This window comes from Oncorhynchus gorbuscha, linkage group LG14 (assembly GCF_021184085.1).
Source record: "Oncorhynchus gorbuscha isolate QuinsamMale2020 ecotype Even-year linkage group LG14, OgorEven_v1.0, whole genome shotgun sequence".
Taxonomy (NCBI): domain Eukaryota; kingdom Metazoa; phylum Chordata; class Actinopteri; order Salmoniformes; family Salmonidae; genus Oncorhynchus; species Oncorhynchus gorbuscha.
Window position 1 is genome coordinate 56,930,778 of NC_060186.1, and position 16,093 is coordinate 56,946,870.

The following is a 16,093-nucleotide window of genomic DNA, read 5'->3' on the forward strand; positions in this document are numbered from 1 at the left end:
TGCTGCTGTAAATGCAACAGAAGAAACATGCCAAATGGGAGTTGTATACAGTATATAAAAAATATATATATATATTTGGTTTATGAACATAGTCTGGCAGTAAATATATATATTTTTTTATGAAATTGTCCAAAATTAATTAGCTAGCATTGATTAAACAGTAATGACAATTCCCTTTTAGCTCACTAGCTAAATTATAAGAGCATTTTGTATATATTGATGCTGTTACATTAACCAAACAAAAGGCTATTTTATATGGAAATCAGGATGTCTGTCCGGGAACTTTAACCTACCTGGTATTTTGTCAACCTGTGTAGATAAACTGGTTGGTGCAGTCAACTCTAGTGGCCCTATCCTTAAAGGTCTAATGCCACTGTTTTTAACTCAATATCAAATCAGTTAAGCACCTCTAGTACTGTCTAGAAGTGTTCTGATCGGAAAGAGGAAAACTGAATATTAGCTATTATTGGAAGAGAGGTTTGGAACTCTTTTTCTTATTGCTCTTTTAACTAATTTATCACCAGGCAGGCCAAAAATCCATCTCACCAAAACAGGCTGACATTTCAGGGGGTCTTTTCAAACAGCTCTTACACTACCATGGCATTATCATAATTTTCACAATTACACAGTATTATTCCAACCTCATAGTGTGGAAATATATAAAACACAGGAAAATCCAATTTTCGACTGCACTGGGGCTTTAACTTGTATAAATCACAGTATTCATTATGAAGTGAACTGATCAGGTTTATTAATTATTTAGTGAACTTTGGAGTAAAAAATAAATGGAGCAGATGTCTTAATATACAAATGTATTGATATTCTTTGATAGACTATACTATGTTTTCATAATTGTGAGTTTAGGACCCTAAAATAATGCAATTTATCCATTAAAAAAAAGTATGGTTTTAGCTAAATTCTCCCATTCTCACATCTCTGACCCCGCAGACAGGCTGCCCCTCATTCAGAGAGCCCTCTCCCACTGATGCATGTAAGCATCAGTCAATGATCTGGATCCACTCCACTGACCAGGGTCCTGCGCAATAAATCCTCCTGCAGGAAATTTACATTTTACACTAATTGAAGACACAAAGGGTGTTCTGCAACAATACTGAACAAAAATATAAACACAACATGTGTTGGTCCCATTTTTCATGAGCTGAAATAAAAGATCCCAGAAATGTTCCATATGCACAAAAAGCTTGTTCATTTCTCTATCATAAGCCACCTCCAATGTTGTTTTAGAGAATTTGGCACTATGTCCAACCAGCCTCACAACTGCAAACCACTTGTAACCATGCCAACTCAGGAACTCCACATCCGGCTTTGTTACTTGCGGGATCGTCTGAGATCTGACACCCGGATAGCTAATGAAACTGGAGTACTTCTGTCTGTAATAACGCCCTTTTGTTGGGAAAGACTCGTTCAGATTGGCTGGGCCTGGTTCACCAATGGGTGTGCCTGGCTCCCAAGTGGGTGGGCCTATGCACTGCCAGGGCCACCCATGGCTGCGCCCCTGCTCAGTCATGTGAAACCCATTGATTAGTGCCTAATGAATTTATTTTAATTGACTGATTTCCTTATATGAACTGTAACTCAGTAAAAAAATTGAAATGATTGCTTGTTGCGTCTATATACTTGTTCAGTATATACTGTATGTCACTGTGTGTATATCCTACTGTATCTGCTCTGAGTGTGTCAGAATTTGCACTCACTGTGGTGAACCTCATTGTGCCTGGTGTGAACTTGTGTGCCATGTCGTCAGTGATCTCACTTGTCGGGGCGAGGACATGGAGGTGGAGGTGAGGTACAGAGATATATGGAGGTCTGTGGAACCCCATCCTGTAGATGGACAGACAAGATCACTGAACCTACCAGACCAGCGACATACAAATACAAGCATGAACATACATGTTCACATGATCGGTCTCTCTCTTTCACACACGTGCAAACACAGGATACATTATACCTGATGTCATTTGGATTGGCGATGCCATTTTCCTGCAACACAGCCCTCCCCATCTCAGCCATCCTCTCAACTGCCACATAAACAAATACATAATCAATTAACATTCAACTGTGTATATGCATATCAAAAATGAACAGTATTTCATGTAACGTTAGTTATTGGATGAATCATTCCTCACCTAGCTTTACGTGCTCCTTAAAGAGAGAAAAGCAGCTCACTATATGTTTTTTTGGCACAACCAGGTAGTGATGTGGTGCAGCGGGGTTAATGTCCCGAAAGCAGACTAGTTCAGAATCCTGTAAAGAAGATTAACAAAAGAAATGGAGACCTTCAATGGAGTAGGAAGAAGTTACCACTAAACACTGTTTTAAATTTTGGGTCAGGTTTTCCGTTAGCCAGGTAATAGCTTTTGCCCCTCCCCCCCCAAAAAATGAAAAGCCAATAAATACAATTGGTACCGGTGAATTGTCAGCGAGAAGGAAAAAAAATCCCAATGCAAAATAATGCTTTTTAGCCTCTTCATTGATGTAAATACCAGTCAATATAAATGCATTTGACCGGTCATGCTTATCGGTCTACAGGTTATTTTGCATAATTTAGGGGAATTAAATTGGCGCGTGTGTATTTTTGTTAGTCGTTATGCATCTTATATATCACACGCACACAGCATACAGATAGAGCCTACTTTGAGCAGAAAATCTACCAGACAGCACAAGAGCTGCTGCTACATCTCCTCAAAAAAGCTTATTTGTTGCTTCTGGATTGAAACATATGATTTTATAATCCTATTCATTGCACAACAATTCTAAACGCAATCGTTTATTAAAAACAGTCTTGATGGCCACGATTAAAATAACTACTATTTTTATTTCTCAAATGGTAATTGAAGCGCCCTTCCCATTCGCCAAGTGCAGAGGCAACGGTAGACAGGCATCAGCACATCACACACCACTTTGCAATGAACGGGAGGCAGTATGTATTTATAAAACATATAGGCCTACGTAACTGTTGAAATCTGAACGTTTTACATCATATGATGAGGCAAGTCTTACCTGCATCAAAGTAGCGTAGCCAAAATCTGACCATAGAAACGTGGAGGCAATTATATTATAAAGACTTCCATATGCCATTAAAACCAGAAGCCCATTTCTCTCATGTTCTATTGGTTTTCAACTGTCTTTCACTGTCCAGTAGCCAAAGGCACAATCCTAGTCATATTAGCAACCCATGCTAGTTTTTGAATCTTCAAATCTCCACTCTAACAGATATTTTCATCTCTGTCACATGAAACCGCTCGCATGTGCAGTGCACTTTTCACAATGGTGTTTTCCTGCTAATTGCAGTATGGAACGTACATTCCTACATAGCCTACTGCCTTGTGTGCATTGCTGTGCTTATAATGTGAATGAATAATATCAACATTTTAAGATTTAAGAACATTTTAACGTTCTGATCTGTTGCATGATCACCATTGCTTTTTAAGTTGTTGTTGGTTTTTGGGGGGGGTAGCCTAGGCTTACTGGTTGTATGGATTTGGGGTCTATCATCCCACAACTGTCCCAGAGTCTGCTTGGATTTGGAAAAGGCCATTTATTTCTTGCACAAAATGACAAGTTGACCAATAGAATAGGTCAACTTTTCTACAATGGGGGATAGTAGATGACATAGCCTAGTGATTTTGCTGTTCAATACTTGTCTTGTTGGCTGAGGAAAAGTCCATGTGGACAGTTATTCTAACATATGCGGTGCTTGGGTTTCAAGTTTGGGGAAGCTCATTTTCACCATAAAAATGCACCTTTATAATAAAGCATTCCATGCATCCTCACATTTTCAGACTTATGTCAGATAGCCTATTATTCCTATTGTGATGACTAGATTGGATAATCAGAATTTAGGTTAATAATATAACTCAATCACTGTTTGCAAAACAATATTGTTCAATGCAGGGTGTAGTGGCGTAGAGCAGGCCTGAGCTATATCACAGGAAAACACATTTCATGCAATTCTATTACATTTTATATGACTAGAAACATTAGCAGAATGTTTTTTAATGCAACAAACATTACAGGGTAGTCTACTCTGGGCATATTAAAAGGGAAGACGCAAATACAATATGACGTCCATCTAATCTGGAGGAGTAAAATATTGTCCAAAAACAAACAAAAGTGGCACTGACTTACCCAATGATAAAGACAATCAATATGCACACTCAGCAGGGATATGGCAGATATTGTCCGTGGGTGCCAATATGATAGACTACTTGTATCTCAATTCAGTTGAGCATTTTTAGAAGTAAAAAGGCAGATTGGGGCCTTTACATCGTCTTCTAGCTACAGCAATAGCCTTTTCGCTTTCCAAATGTTTTTCACGTGATTGTATTTTTAAGTACTGGGATGAGCCTGGCTGGGTCTCTCTGCTTTTCACTGACAGTCACAACTCAACAATAATCGATTTGGTATTTGCCATGCGCTTTGCACGAATTGCCCCTTCCGACTGTAGGAGCAATCCGAATTTAAAACAATCCACAGTAAAAAATAAATAAAAGAAGCTTCTGATCATCATTACTACAAATCATGCTTTCTGGTGTATTAGCCTATTTTTAATGATTGTATTTATTTCTGTATAGACTAGAGGTCGATCAATTAATCGGCGTAGACAAATAATTAAGGCCGATTTATAGTTTTCATAACAATCAGTAATTGGTATTTTTGGATGCCGATTATGGCCGATTACATTGCATTCCACGATGAAACTGTGTGGCAGGCTGACCACCTGTTACGCGAGTGCAGCAAGGAGCCAAGTTAATTTGCTAGCTAGCATTAAACTTTTCTTATAAAAAAATCAATCTTCACATAATCACTAGTTAACCTAGTAATATCATCAACCATGTGTAGTTAACTAGCTTGTCCTGCGTTGCATATAATCAATGCGGTGCCTGTAAATTTATCATCAAATCACAGCCTACTTCGCCAAACGGGGGATGATTTAACTAAAGCTCATTCGCAAAAAAAAGCACAATCGCTGCACGAATGTACCTAATCATAAACATCAATGTCTTTCTTAAAATCACAGAAGTATATATTTTTAAACCTGCATATTTAGTTAAAAGAAATTCATGTTAGCAGGCAATATTAACTAGGGAAATCGTGCCACTTCTCTTGCGTTCATTGCACGCAGAGTCAGGGTATATGCAACAGTTTGGGCTGCCTGGCTCATTGCGAACTAATTTGCCAGAATCTTATATAATTACGACATAACATTGAAGGTTGTGCAATGTAACAGCAATATTTTGACTTAGGGATGCCACCCTTTTGATAAAATACGGAACGGTTCCGTATTTCACTGAAAGAATAAATGTTTTGTTTTCTAAATGATAGTTTCCAGATCTTACCAAATTAATGACCAAAGGCTTGTATTTCTGTGTTTATTATATTAGAATTAAGTATACGATTTCATATTTGATAGAGCAGTCTGACTGAGCGGTGGTAGGCGGCAACAGGCTTGTAAGCATTCATTCAAACTTTACTGCGTTTGCCAGCAGCTCTTAGCAATGCTTGATTCACAACACTGGTTATGACTTCAAGCCTATCAACTCCCGAGATTAAGCTGGCAATACTAAAGTGCCTACTAGAACATCCAATAGTCAAAGGTATATGAAATACAAATGGTATACAGAGAAATAGTTGACGCATCATAATTCCTATAATAACTACAACTGGGAATATTGAAGAACTGGGAATATTGAACCACCAGCTTTCATATGTTCTCATGTTCTGAGCAAGGAACTTAAACTTTAGCTTTTTAATGGCACATATTGCACTTTTACTTTCTTCTCCAAAACTGTGTTTTTGCATTATTTAAAACAAATTGAGCATGTTTCATTATTTATAAGAGACTAAATAGATTTTATTTATGTATTATATTAAAATAAAAGTGTTCATTGTTCATTCAGTATTGTTGTAATTGTCATGATTACAAATAAATAAATATATATATATATATATATAGTTGAAGTCGGATGTTTACATACACTTAGGTTGAAGTCTTTAAAACTCGTTTTTCAACCACTCCACAAATTTCTTGTTAACAAACTATAGTTTTGGCAAGTCGGTTAAGACATCTACTTTGTGCATGACACAATTCATTTTTCTAACAATTGTTTATAGACAGATTATTTCACTATATCACAATTCCAATGGGTCAGAAGTTTACATATACTAAATTGACTGTGCCTTTAAACAGCTTGGAAAATTCCAGAAAATTATGTCATGGCTTTAGAAGCTTCTGATAGGCTAATTGACATAATTTGAGTCAATTTGAGGTGTACATGTGGATGTATTTCAAGGCCTACTTTCAAACTCAGTGCCTCTTTGTTTGACATCATGGGAAAATCAAAAGAAATCAGCCAAGACCTCAGAAAAAGAGTTGTAGACCTCCACAGGTCTGGTTCATCCTTGGGAGCAATTTCCAAATGCCTAAATGTACCATGTTCATCTGTACAAACAACAGTTTGCAAGTATAAAAACCATGGGACCACGCAGCCATCATACGGCTCAGGAAGGAGACACGTTCTGTCTCCTAGAGATGAAATTATTTTGGTACGAAAAGTGCAAATAAATCCCAGAACAGCAGCATAAGACCTTGTGAAAATGCTGGAGGAAACAGGTACAAAAGTATCTATATCCACAGTAAAACGAGTCCTATGTCGACATAACCTGAAAGGCCGCCCAGCAAGGAAGAAGCCACTGCTCCAAAACCCCTAAAAAGCCAGACTACGGTTTGCAACTGCACATGAGGACAAAAATCGTACTTCTTGGAGAAATGTCCTCTTAGTCTGATGAAACAAAAATAGAACTGTTTGGCCATAATGACCATCCTTATGTTCGGAGGAAAAAGGGGGAGGCTTGCAAGTCGAAGAACATCATCCTAACTGTGAAGCATGGGGGTGGCAGCATCATGTTGTGGGGGTGCTTTGCTGCGGGAGGGACTGGTGCACTACACAAAATAGAGGAAAACGTTGTGGATATATTGAAGCAACATCTTAAGACATGTCAGGAAGTTAAAGCTGGGTCGCAAATGGGTCTTCCAAATGGACATTGACCCCGAACATACTTCCAAAGTTGTGGCAAAATGGCTTAAGGACAACAAAGTCAAGGTATTGGAATGGCCATCACAAAGCCCTGACCTCAATCCCATAGAAAATTTGTGGGCAGAACTGAAAAAGTTTGTGTGAGCAAGGAGGCCTACAAACCTGACTCAGTTAAAGCAGCTTTGTCAGGAAGAATGGGACAAAATTCACCCAACTTATTGTGGGAAGCTTGTGGAAGGCTACCCGAAACGTTTGACCCAAGTTAAACAATTTAAAGGCAATGCTACAAAATACTAATTGAGTGTATGTAAACTTCTGACCCACTGGGAATGTGATGAAATAAATCAAAGCTGAATTAAATCATTCTCGACTATTATTCTGACATTTCACATTCTTAAAAAAAACATGGTGATCCTAAATGACATAAGACAGGGAATTTGTACTCGGATTAAATGTCAGGAATTGAGAAAAACTGAGTTTAAATGTATTTGGCTAAGGTGTATGTAAACTTTTAACTTCAACTGTTAAATAAATATATATGCCGATTAATCGGCAGTGTTTTTTTTGGTCCTCCAATAATCGGTATCGGGCGTTGAAAGATCATAATCGGTCGACCTCTAGTATAGACAGGAGTATGCTATTTAGGCTATATCATTTTGGCAATTTAATTCAATTCACTGCCGGGGAAAGCTTCCTGAGCCTTATTGTTGTGCAATTACCATAAACTAAATGTGATTTCTGCCATTCTGAGCACAGTGGGACACATTTTCCAAACGGTCACTCTGACCAACATCACACAGGGTTCAGTGACAATGTCATCCAAAAACATGGCACCTTCACTCATAATACCCACAAAACATAGCAGTCAGACAGATAAACGCTTCCAATTGTTCTTTCCATCATTATAAAACGAGGTCTGTGGGAAAAATGAATGGTGGAGAAACAATGGGAACCATTTCCTTGTTTGACCTCTAAGTTGTATGGGTTTTGTAATGAAACAGCAGGGAGCAGGGCTCGAACCCTCGATCTTCTAGCCCGAGATCCGGCGCGCTATCGACTGTGCCGCAAAAGCATGCTCGTGCGGCAGAGTCGTTTTCCGCGATTATAAACCCAGTGTCGTTACAGTATTATGACTCCAATTGTAGTACTCTGTTGGATGTATATAAAATATAAATTGTTATTATCTTCGGCTATGTGTGATGAAAAAGTTTTTATTTGAAGAATTAAATTAATGTTTTGTGCACAAAGATGATATCTAGTGTGTCTTATTAAGAACTTTCACATCTCTATGTGGACGTTTATGGAAATTGCGTCAGATAACTACAAGTACCGAAGCAAAACTGTAGCAGCAGCCGAAACAGTGCTTTTAGACCCGAACCCTGACTTGACCGCGAAATGCTTGCGTACGAGCCCATCCCCACGATATATTATTACCTGTTTAACAATTTCCGTGTCCTTGTCTTGGTTTTCAGCAATCATACAGAACACGCAGGTGTCTTCCATGTCACTGGATAAATGACTTTGTGTATCATCGTGGTGTTGTTGTACAATGTCCCCTGCGCTGTTCTCCATTTAGCCGGTCCGGTTCCCGAGATCTAATTCCTGATGGCAGCCGGTTTCGATTTACCGCTTCCGTAACAGGTATGTCACAGATAGAACAATGATATATATATTTTACCTGATGTATAAATGTGAAGCATCCGCTTGGCGTTTCCGTTCACTACCAAATTTAGTATTGAGAAGAAGCCCAGTGGACAGCAGTGGGAGAAGATAGCAGAATTCGTCCAAAATCTAATTTTCTCATCGATGAAACATTTGATCTCAATACAGTTTTCTGTTCCCAAAACTAAAATCTGTTAAAGAGTGGAAACAGTTTTGTAGACTTTGCCATTTGCCAAAATATTTTAAAAATCATGTTGTTCAGGAGTGAAAATGCGAATTCACGGAAATATGGAGATGAATGCTCGAACAGGCTCATTTGATTTGCTAGCTCGTGCTTGACTCTGCCCACCTCCCTACTTGTTCTGCACACTATGACACATTTGTTCGCGTTGGAAACGAAAGGATGTGGCCTATCTTGGTTTAGTTATACAAATCTGTGGATATGTTGACGTAGTAGCTCTAACGGTCCGTCTGCTTTGTATAGCTCCCATATATCATGGTGATACTGTAGTGTATACAGTTGCGCTTTCAAGACAACTTGGAACTCGGGGGGGAAAACGAGATCTGTGTTCGTATACTCATACGTAACGTATGAGTATTTAGTATGCTTATTGGTCACAGTATGTATATAGTTAGTATGCCAAAAATTCCCGGATGTCGTAATACCTTAGCCAAAATACGGGCTGCATTCCAAACACGTAAAAGACACACCCTCTCCCCTCAAATTAAGTTCTGATGACGTATAAAGACGTCTGACGAGTTGACAATTGCAGGCAAGGGGACGAAACCAAGCTTACTAGTTACAAAATGTTGTATTACCACATAACATTACTATTGTTTGGCAAGGCAATGATAGAATAACTGAACCAGTCAAAAGTTTGGACACACCTATTCATTCCAGGGCATTTCTTTATTTTTACTATTTTCTACATTGTAGAATAATAGTGAAGACATCAAAACTATGAAATAACACATATGGAATCATGTAGTAACCAAAAAAAAGTGTTAAACAAATCGAAATATATTTTATATTTGAGATTCTTCAGATTCTAGTATCTGCAGAGCTATACTCATGTCAAAATTATAGGTTGAGTTCACAACTAACCATCACAGTTTACCCGTAACTAAGGCAGGAAATGTACATTTAATGAAATATTGTGACTAAACAAATTATTGTACTTGTTTTTTTATCTTATAGGAAGAATTGCAGCATGTTGTTCACCTCGAGCACTCACAGAATCTGCCCCTGCAGATACGCTGTAGCTCCGCATGGCTGTCCACTGCTTATGTTCAGCCTTCCACAGCTGTATGGGGCCAGGGATCACCTGAAAGGACTCTCAACAACAAATACAGGCTTGTAGAGAGGAATGCTTTCAGAGGTCCATACCATTGTCATGAGACTGTTTTTGACATTTCATGCCTTGCAATGGCAGAGAACAAATCTGCCTCTACCCACTACTCCCAATGAAGCTATCGAATTGTATTTGTTCTTACGGGCTTACATGCTAACTCATCTGTAACACAGAGGACTAGGGATGAACTCTGTTATCCTGACGCTGAAGGGGACAGACCGAGGTGGCTGCCCTGCAGATTGAGAGGGGCGCCAACCTGGGGGAGGTCAATAATGAGGGATACACCCCACTCATAGAGGCTGCATGAGGGGGGCAAGAGGACATGGTAGCACTATTATTGTCACAAGGTATGGTCTCTCTCTCTCTCTCTCTCTCTGGGTTTAAATTAAACTAGTTATTCTGTTTAGAGATTTCACAATCATATTGACCGCCCAAGCTCATTGTTGAGGCAAAATACGAAACCCCTCTTTTGAAAACAAAATGATCAAGTGATTATATTAAGTTTTAAGCTCATTATCTTACTGAGTTAATGCAATAGGAACAAGCTGGCTGTTCCAAAACAAATTGAAATCATTTTTCAATAGCCAACAGTGTGAATAAATTAGTAGCCCTTTAGTAAGTGTGTTCCCAGCCAAGCCATCTTCAATCCCTTCCTCTGTACATTCTTAGAAAAAATGATTCTTAAAGAGTTCCAAGTAGAACCCTTTTGCATTCCATGTAAAACCCTCTGTGGAAAGGGTTCTACATGGAACCAAAAAAGGATATTCAAAGTAGAGGTCGACCGATTATGATTTTTCAACGCCGATACCGATTATTGGAGGACCCAAAAAAACTGATACCGATTAAAATCGGCCGATTTATTCATTTGTAATAATGACAATTACAACAATAATGAACACTTATTTTAACTTAATATAATACATCAATAAAATCAATTTAGCCTCAAGTAAATAATGAAACATGTTCAATTTGGTTTAAATAATGCAAAAACAAAGTGTTGGCGAAATAAAAGTGCAATATGTGCTATGTAAGAAAGCTAACGTTTCAGTTCCTTGCTAAGAACATGAGAACACATGAAAGCTGGTGGTTCCTTTTAACAGTCTTCAATATTCCCAGGTAAGAAGTTTTCGTTTGTAGTTATTATATAAATTATAGGACTATTTCCCTCTATACCATTTGTATTTCATTTGGATGTTCTTATAGGCACTTTAGTATTGCCAGTGTAACAGTATAGCTTCCGTCCCTCTCCTCGCTCCTCCCTGGGCTCGAACCAGCAACACATCGACAATAGCCACCATCAAAGCAGCATTACCCATGCAGAGCAAGGGGAACAACTACTAGAAGGCTCAGAGCAAGTGATGTTTGAAATGCTATTAGGGCGCGCTAACTAGCTAGTCATTTCACTTTGGTTAAACCAGCCTCATCTCGGGAGTTGATAGGCTTGAAGTCATAAACAGCGCAATGCTTGACGCACAACGAAGAGCTGCTGGCAAAACGCACGAAAGTGCTGTTTGAATGAATGTTTACATGCCTGCTTCTGCTTACCACCGCTCAGTCAGATACTTAGATACTTGTATGCTCAGTCAGATTATATGCAACGCAGGACACACTAGATAATATCTAGTAATATGAACCATGTGTAGTTAAGTGATTATGATTGATTGTTTTTTATAAGATAAGTTTAATGCTAGCTAGCAACTTACCTTGGCTTACTGCATTCGCATAACCGGCAGTCTCCTTGTGGAGTGCAATGAGGGAGAGGCAGGTCGTTAATGCGTTGGACTAGTTAACTGTAAGGTTGCAAGATTGGATCCCCCGAGCTGACAATATGAAAACCTGTCGTTCTGCCCCTGAACGAGGCAGTAAACCCACCGTTCCTAGGCCGTCATTGAAAATTCGAATGTGTTCTTTAATAACTGACTTGCCTAGTTAAATAAAGGTTCAAATAAATACATTTAAAAAATAGGCAAATCGGAGCCCAAAAATACAGATTTCCGATTGTTATGAAAACTTGAAATCGGCCCTAATTAAAATCGGCCATTCCGATTAAATCGGTCAAACTCTAATTCAAAGGGTTCTCCTATGGGAGCAACCAAAGAACCCTTTTAGGTTCTAGATATCACCTTTTTTACTAAGAGTGTTAGTCTGTTGTCTGCAGGTACCAACATCAACACTCAAGAGGGGATCCAGGAGACGGCCCTGCCGGGGCCAACTTCAAGCTGGGCTGCTCAACACTTCTCATAGAAGGACACTTGGAGCTAGTCAAATACCTGCTGACTGCAGGTGAGCAGAAACTCCTAACTGGACAGCCTCTGTTTGGTTCTCCCAAACCAAACTCTGCCAACCTCTATTTGAGATTGGCTAATCCTCGCTTCATACATTATGGAAATTCACTTGGCTATCACCAAAACCAACAGTTCCTGAAGTTGGTTATTTTTTTATCCAGATCACACACAACACTCGGGATGGAATTTACACCTGTGTTCTTGTACTCCGGAGCCATTGTCCATGCAACAGGAGACACAGCGCTGACGTACACCTCAGAGAATGGACACACAGGACGTGGCTGACGTGCTGTGCAGACGGACGCTGACCTGGTAAGACCTCTAGCCTTTTGGCCTGGCCTCATCTCTGCGAAACACAGTTCATGTCAATACAGTCTTTTATTTTTTGCACAAGTTGTTCACACAATGTGGGTGTGCTTCCTGAATGGCACCACATTCCCTTTATAGTACATAATTGTTTTACCAGGGCCCATCGGGTTTATTTTACAAATATTATATATGTTTTGGTTTTTGCCCTGTCATACATGTTATAGCCAAGGGAAATGTAAATATGCATGTTTTTTTTACTAATACAGTCTTCTCACAATTGGTCAAATGTTTTGCTGAATGCACATGCATTTAGATATTTGTGTGTTTTTTTGTTGTCACACTGTGACAAAAGTGGAAGTAAACATGGACAGCGTCTCTAAGCCAGAGTTCTCATCAAGGAAAGGGAAGGATGGCTCACTAGGGGAGTTCTACACTCACAATTCCACTTAGTTCAGGAACTGAATGGGCATTCTTATGGAGAACTCAAATGTCTTATTTAAGTGAATTGAGATACAATTGATCTGGCTAATCCCAGGGTTGGATGTTATTTCCTCAAAATCAAGGTGGTCCCTGACAGTTGGAAGATAGACATGAGCAATATCTTAGAATCGGAAGCAGCGACGAGTAGGAGAAGGAAGGAAAGGAGAGCGAAGAGGAACTAAGGATGGTTCCTATGGTGTCCTACCTCCTTGACTACCCCATCCTTTTGGTCCCTGTGCCAAACCTACTGCATCTCAGCTCTCACCCCCTCCCATGACACCTCTCAGGTAGGGACTGCTGGTTTACCAATAAACAAACAACTACTGTACTACTAGAGATATGTATTTGTATTAAAATCACATTTTTATAAGTTGATACCAAATACTTTTGTAATATCTGACCTAACCCAAACAGGCTCCACGACTTCCATTCCAAACCCTGGCCATGGTAGTGCCCCCACAAGAGACAGACAGAGTACCCTCCAACATCACAACACCTCCATCTGTCATCATCCACCTGTAGCACGCGCTCCAGCAGGTATATCTCTCTGGTCACCCCCAAAACCAATTCTTCCTTTGGCCGCCTCTCCTTCCAGTTCACTGCTGCCAATGACTGGAATGAACTACAAAAATCTCTGAAACTGGAAACACATCTCCCTCGCTAGCTTTAAGCACCAGCAGCTCACAGATTAATGCACCGGTACATAGCCCATCTATAATTTAGCCCAAACAACTACCTCTCCCCCTACTGTATTTATTTTGCTCCTTTGCACCCCATTATTTCTCTCTACCTTGCACATTCTTCCACTGCAAATCTACCATTCCAGTGTTTTACTTGCTATATTGTATTTACTTTGCCACCATGGCCTTTTTCTTGTTGCCTTTACCTCCCTTATCTCACCTCATTTGCTGACATTGTATATAGACTTATTTTTCTACTGTATTATTGACTGTATGTTTTTTTTACACCATGTGTAACTCTGTGTTGTTGTATGTGTCAAACTGCTTTGCTTTATCTTGGCCAGGTCGCAATTGTGAATGAGAACTTGTTCTCAAATTGCCTACCTGGTTAAATAAAAGGTGAAAAAAATGTAATTCACAAAATGTCAGTCCAATAGTAAATACAGGTCTAACTTTGTTAATTCCCTGACCAAGAAGACAACTAGACAATAGTTGAGTGCTCAAGGCATCAAAGCGTTATAATGATTGCTGTAATATTCTATGGTACAACCTTGTAGCTAACTGGTTGTGTTGTCTTGTGTAGCTGTCTCAGACGGCTTCAAGCAGATGCCGAGCCCCTTCCAGGGTAACCCACTTGCTGCAGACAGTCCAGACACAGATCTGCTGCCCCTCTTCTACTTGTACCAGCCCCTGGAGTGCGTTGTGGAAGAGACGGAGAGCACACTGAATGAGTTCAGCCAAAAGTATCTCAGCCATAGAGAAGGCTGAGCTGCAGAAGAAGAAGATCCTCAAGAAGAAGTTCACCAAAGAGTGCATGAAGGCCGAAGGCCTGAAGGGTGACCCTGGGCAGCCACCTAGCTCTGTAGACCAGCTTCTTACCTTGGCCACTCAGCATTCTAGACTTTAGTACAGCAGACTACCCCAACATCACATGCCCTGCCCTACAGAGGCTGATGGTGAGCCAGCAGTAGATGTTGGGACAGTAGTTGACAGGCCTGGGACCCGGGCCTTCTCACTCAGGCCCCCGACAGACTCATAGTGGCCTTCCCCACACAGATTGTCACTGACACGCTGGTAGACATCATGGCAGTTATGTGAGCAGTTACTGTAGAAGCTGGTTCTTCACTTTCTTTCTTCTTCTAATAACAAGTAGTAAGGTGAGTGTTCTGTCCCCCATCCTTTTCCTTAATCCTGAACATGGTTTCAATACATTCAACATAATTCCCAACTGCTTCTAAAATAAATCTAATTTGATTTAGTTATAGGTTGAACGCTCTTTTATTAATTGTTCTCTCTCCCTCTGTTACAGTAGCAGTGAGCAGTAGAGTGTCTATGTTGAACACTACAACCTCGCCCATACCCACAGCACAGATGCCCATCAATTCAGTGTCTCCCACCCCCCATGCTCCCCCTCTGGACATCGATACACATCTACGTCACACCACCTTGCTAGATTCTTATATTTATATGTACATTTTTCTGGGAAATGTATAGTTTCTGTGTAGAAGTGGGAGTCTGTGTATGTAGGTGTTGGAGAGTAATCTCTCTGTCCCCTGCTTTCACTCCTCTAATCCTGGCTGCTAGAGCGGATCACATTGCCGTGGTGGTGATCCTACTGGATAAAGGCGAGGACATCGAAGCCCAGTCTGAGAGAATCAAAAACACACCCTCTCCCTGGCCTGCTCTGTAGGAAGACAAGAGGTGATGCGATTCACTAAAACACATTCTTCCCTGAACATTACATTAGTTAAATTGTTACCTTTTTGATAAAACACTAGTGGATATTCTCCAATTATAACCTGTGGTCCATTCCTTCCAGGTGGCAAAACTGTTGCTGCTGCGTGGGGCCAACAAGGAGCAGTGTAGCATTTCAGATTACTCCTCTCAGCCTGGCCGCCTCAGGGGGCTGCATCAATAAAGATCCTCATGAATGCTGGTGCTGAAATGAACTCCAGATACGACAGTTTATCAACCTCTGAAACACACAACCATCCCTGTCAGTCACAAAGATTTTTACCACTCTGAACTATGTGTAATATCATCTCTGTCCACATGTTTCCACCTCTCCCTGTCTGTTCCTCTCTCACTGTGTGTTTGTTTCCTGTCAGGACTAGAAGTACATTGGGTAGCTCTCTGCTGATGCTGGCTGCCATGAATGGTCACGTCCTTGTGGTCAAGCTGCTGCTGGACATGGGCTCAGACATCCACACTCCCGTCGAGACCAAGCGCAACGCAGCACTGACCCTGGACTGCCAACATGGAGCACC

The 16,093-nt window shown here is 40.2% G+C and overlaps 1 protein-coding gene and 1 long non-coding RNA gene across 4 annotated transcripts; one reads left to right on the forward strand and one right to left on the reverse strand.

Moving 5' to 3' along the window:
• Positions 1–708: 708 nt before the first annotated feature.
• Positions 709–9,113, reverse strand: LOC123995680 (adenosine 5'-monophosphoramidase HINT3-like). The gene is made up of 5 exons (XM_046299339.1): positions 8,493–9,113; positions 2,148–2,265; positions 1,970–2,039; positions 1,716–1,842; positions 709–1,053 (listed from the first exon to the last, which is right to left on the reverse strand). The coding sequence occupies exons 1-5, from the start codon at positions 8,628–8,630 to the stop codon at positions 1,003–1,005; spliced, it is 504 nt and encodes a 167-aa protein (XP_046155295.1). The 5' UTR covers positions 8,631–9,113; the 3' UTR covers positions 709–1,002.
• On the forward strand, positions 8,402–16,093 carry LOC123995681. 3 transcript variants are annotated; one of them, XR_006831874.1, is made up of 10 exons: positions 8,402–8,699; positions 9,919–10,419; positions 12,231–12,355; positions 12,519–12,669; positions 13,230–13,433; positions 13,561–13,683; positions 14,410–14,983; positions 15,136–15,527; positions 15,646–15,822; positions 15,935–16,093. It is a non-coding gene; the product is annotated as an uncharacterized LOC123995681 (long non-coding RNA). The 3 variants fall into 3 exon arrangements; XR_006831873.1 differs by having other exon boundaries at positions 15,139–15,527; XR_006831875.1 differs by having other exon boundaries at positions 15,139–15,527; positions 15,941–16,093.

What these genes read in the sequence shown, in the direction of transcription:
- LOC123995680 (XM_046299339.1), bottom strand. Translation starts at nt 8,630, where the DNA reads ATGGAGAACAGCGCAGGGGACATTGTACAACAACACCACGATGATACA. An exon ending in ACACGGAAATTGTTAAACAG is followed by an intron (nt 2,266 to 8,492) that starts GTAATAATATAT and finishes TCTTCTTTACAG; the next exon opens with GATTCTGAACTAGTCTGCTT. An exon ending in TAAGGAGCACGTAAAGCTAG is followed by an intron (nt 2,040 to 2,147) that starts GTGAGGAATGAT and finishes TTTATGTGGCAG; the next exon opens with TTGAGAGGATGGCTGAGATG.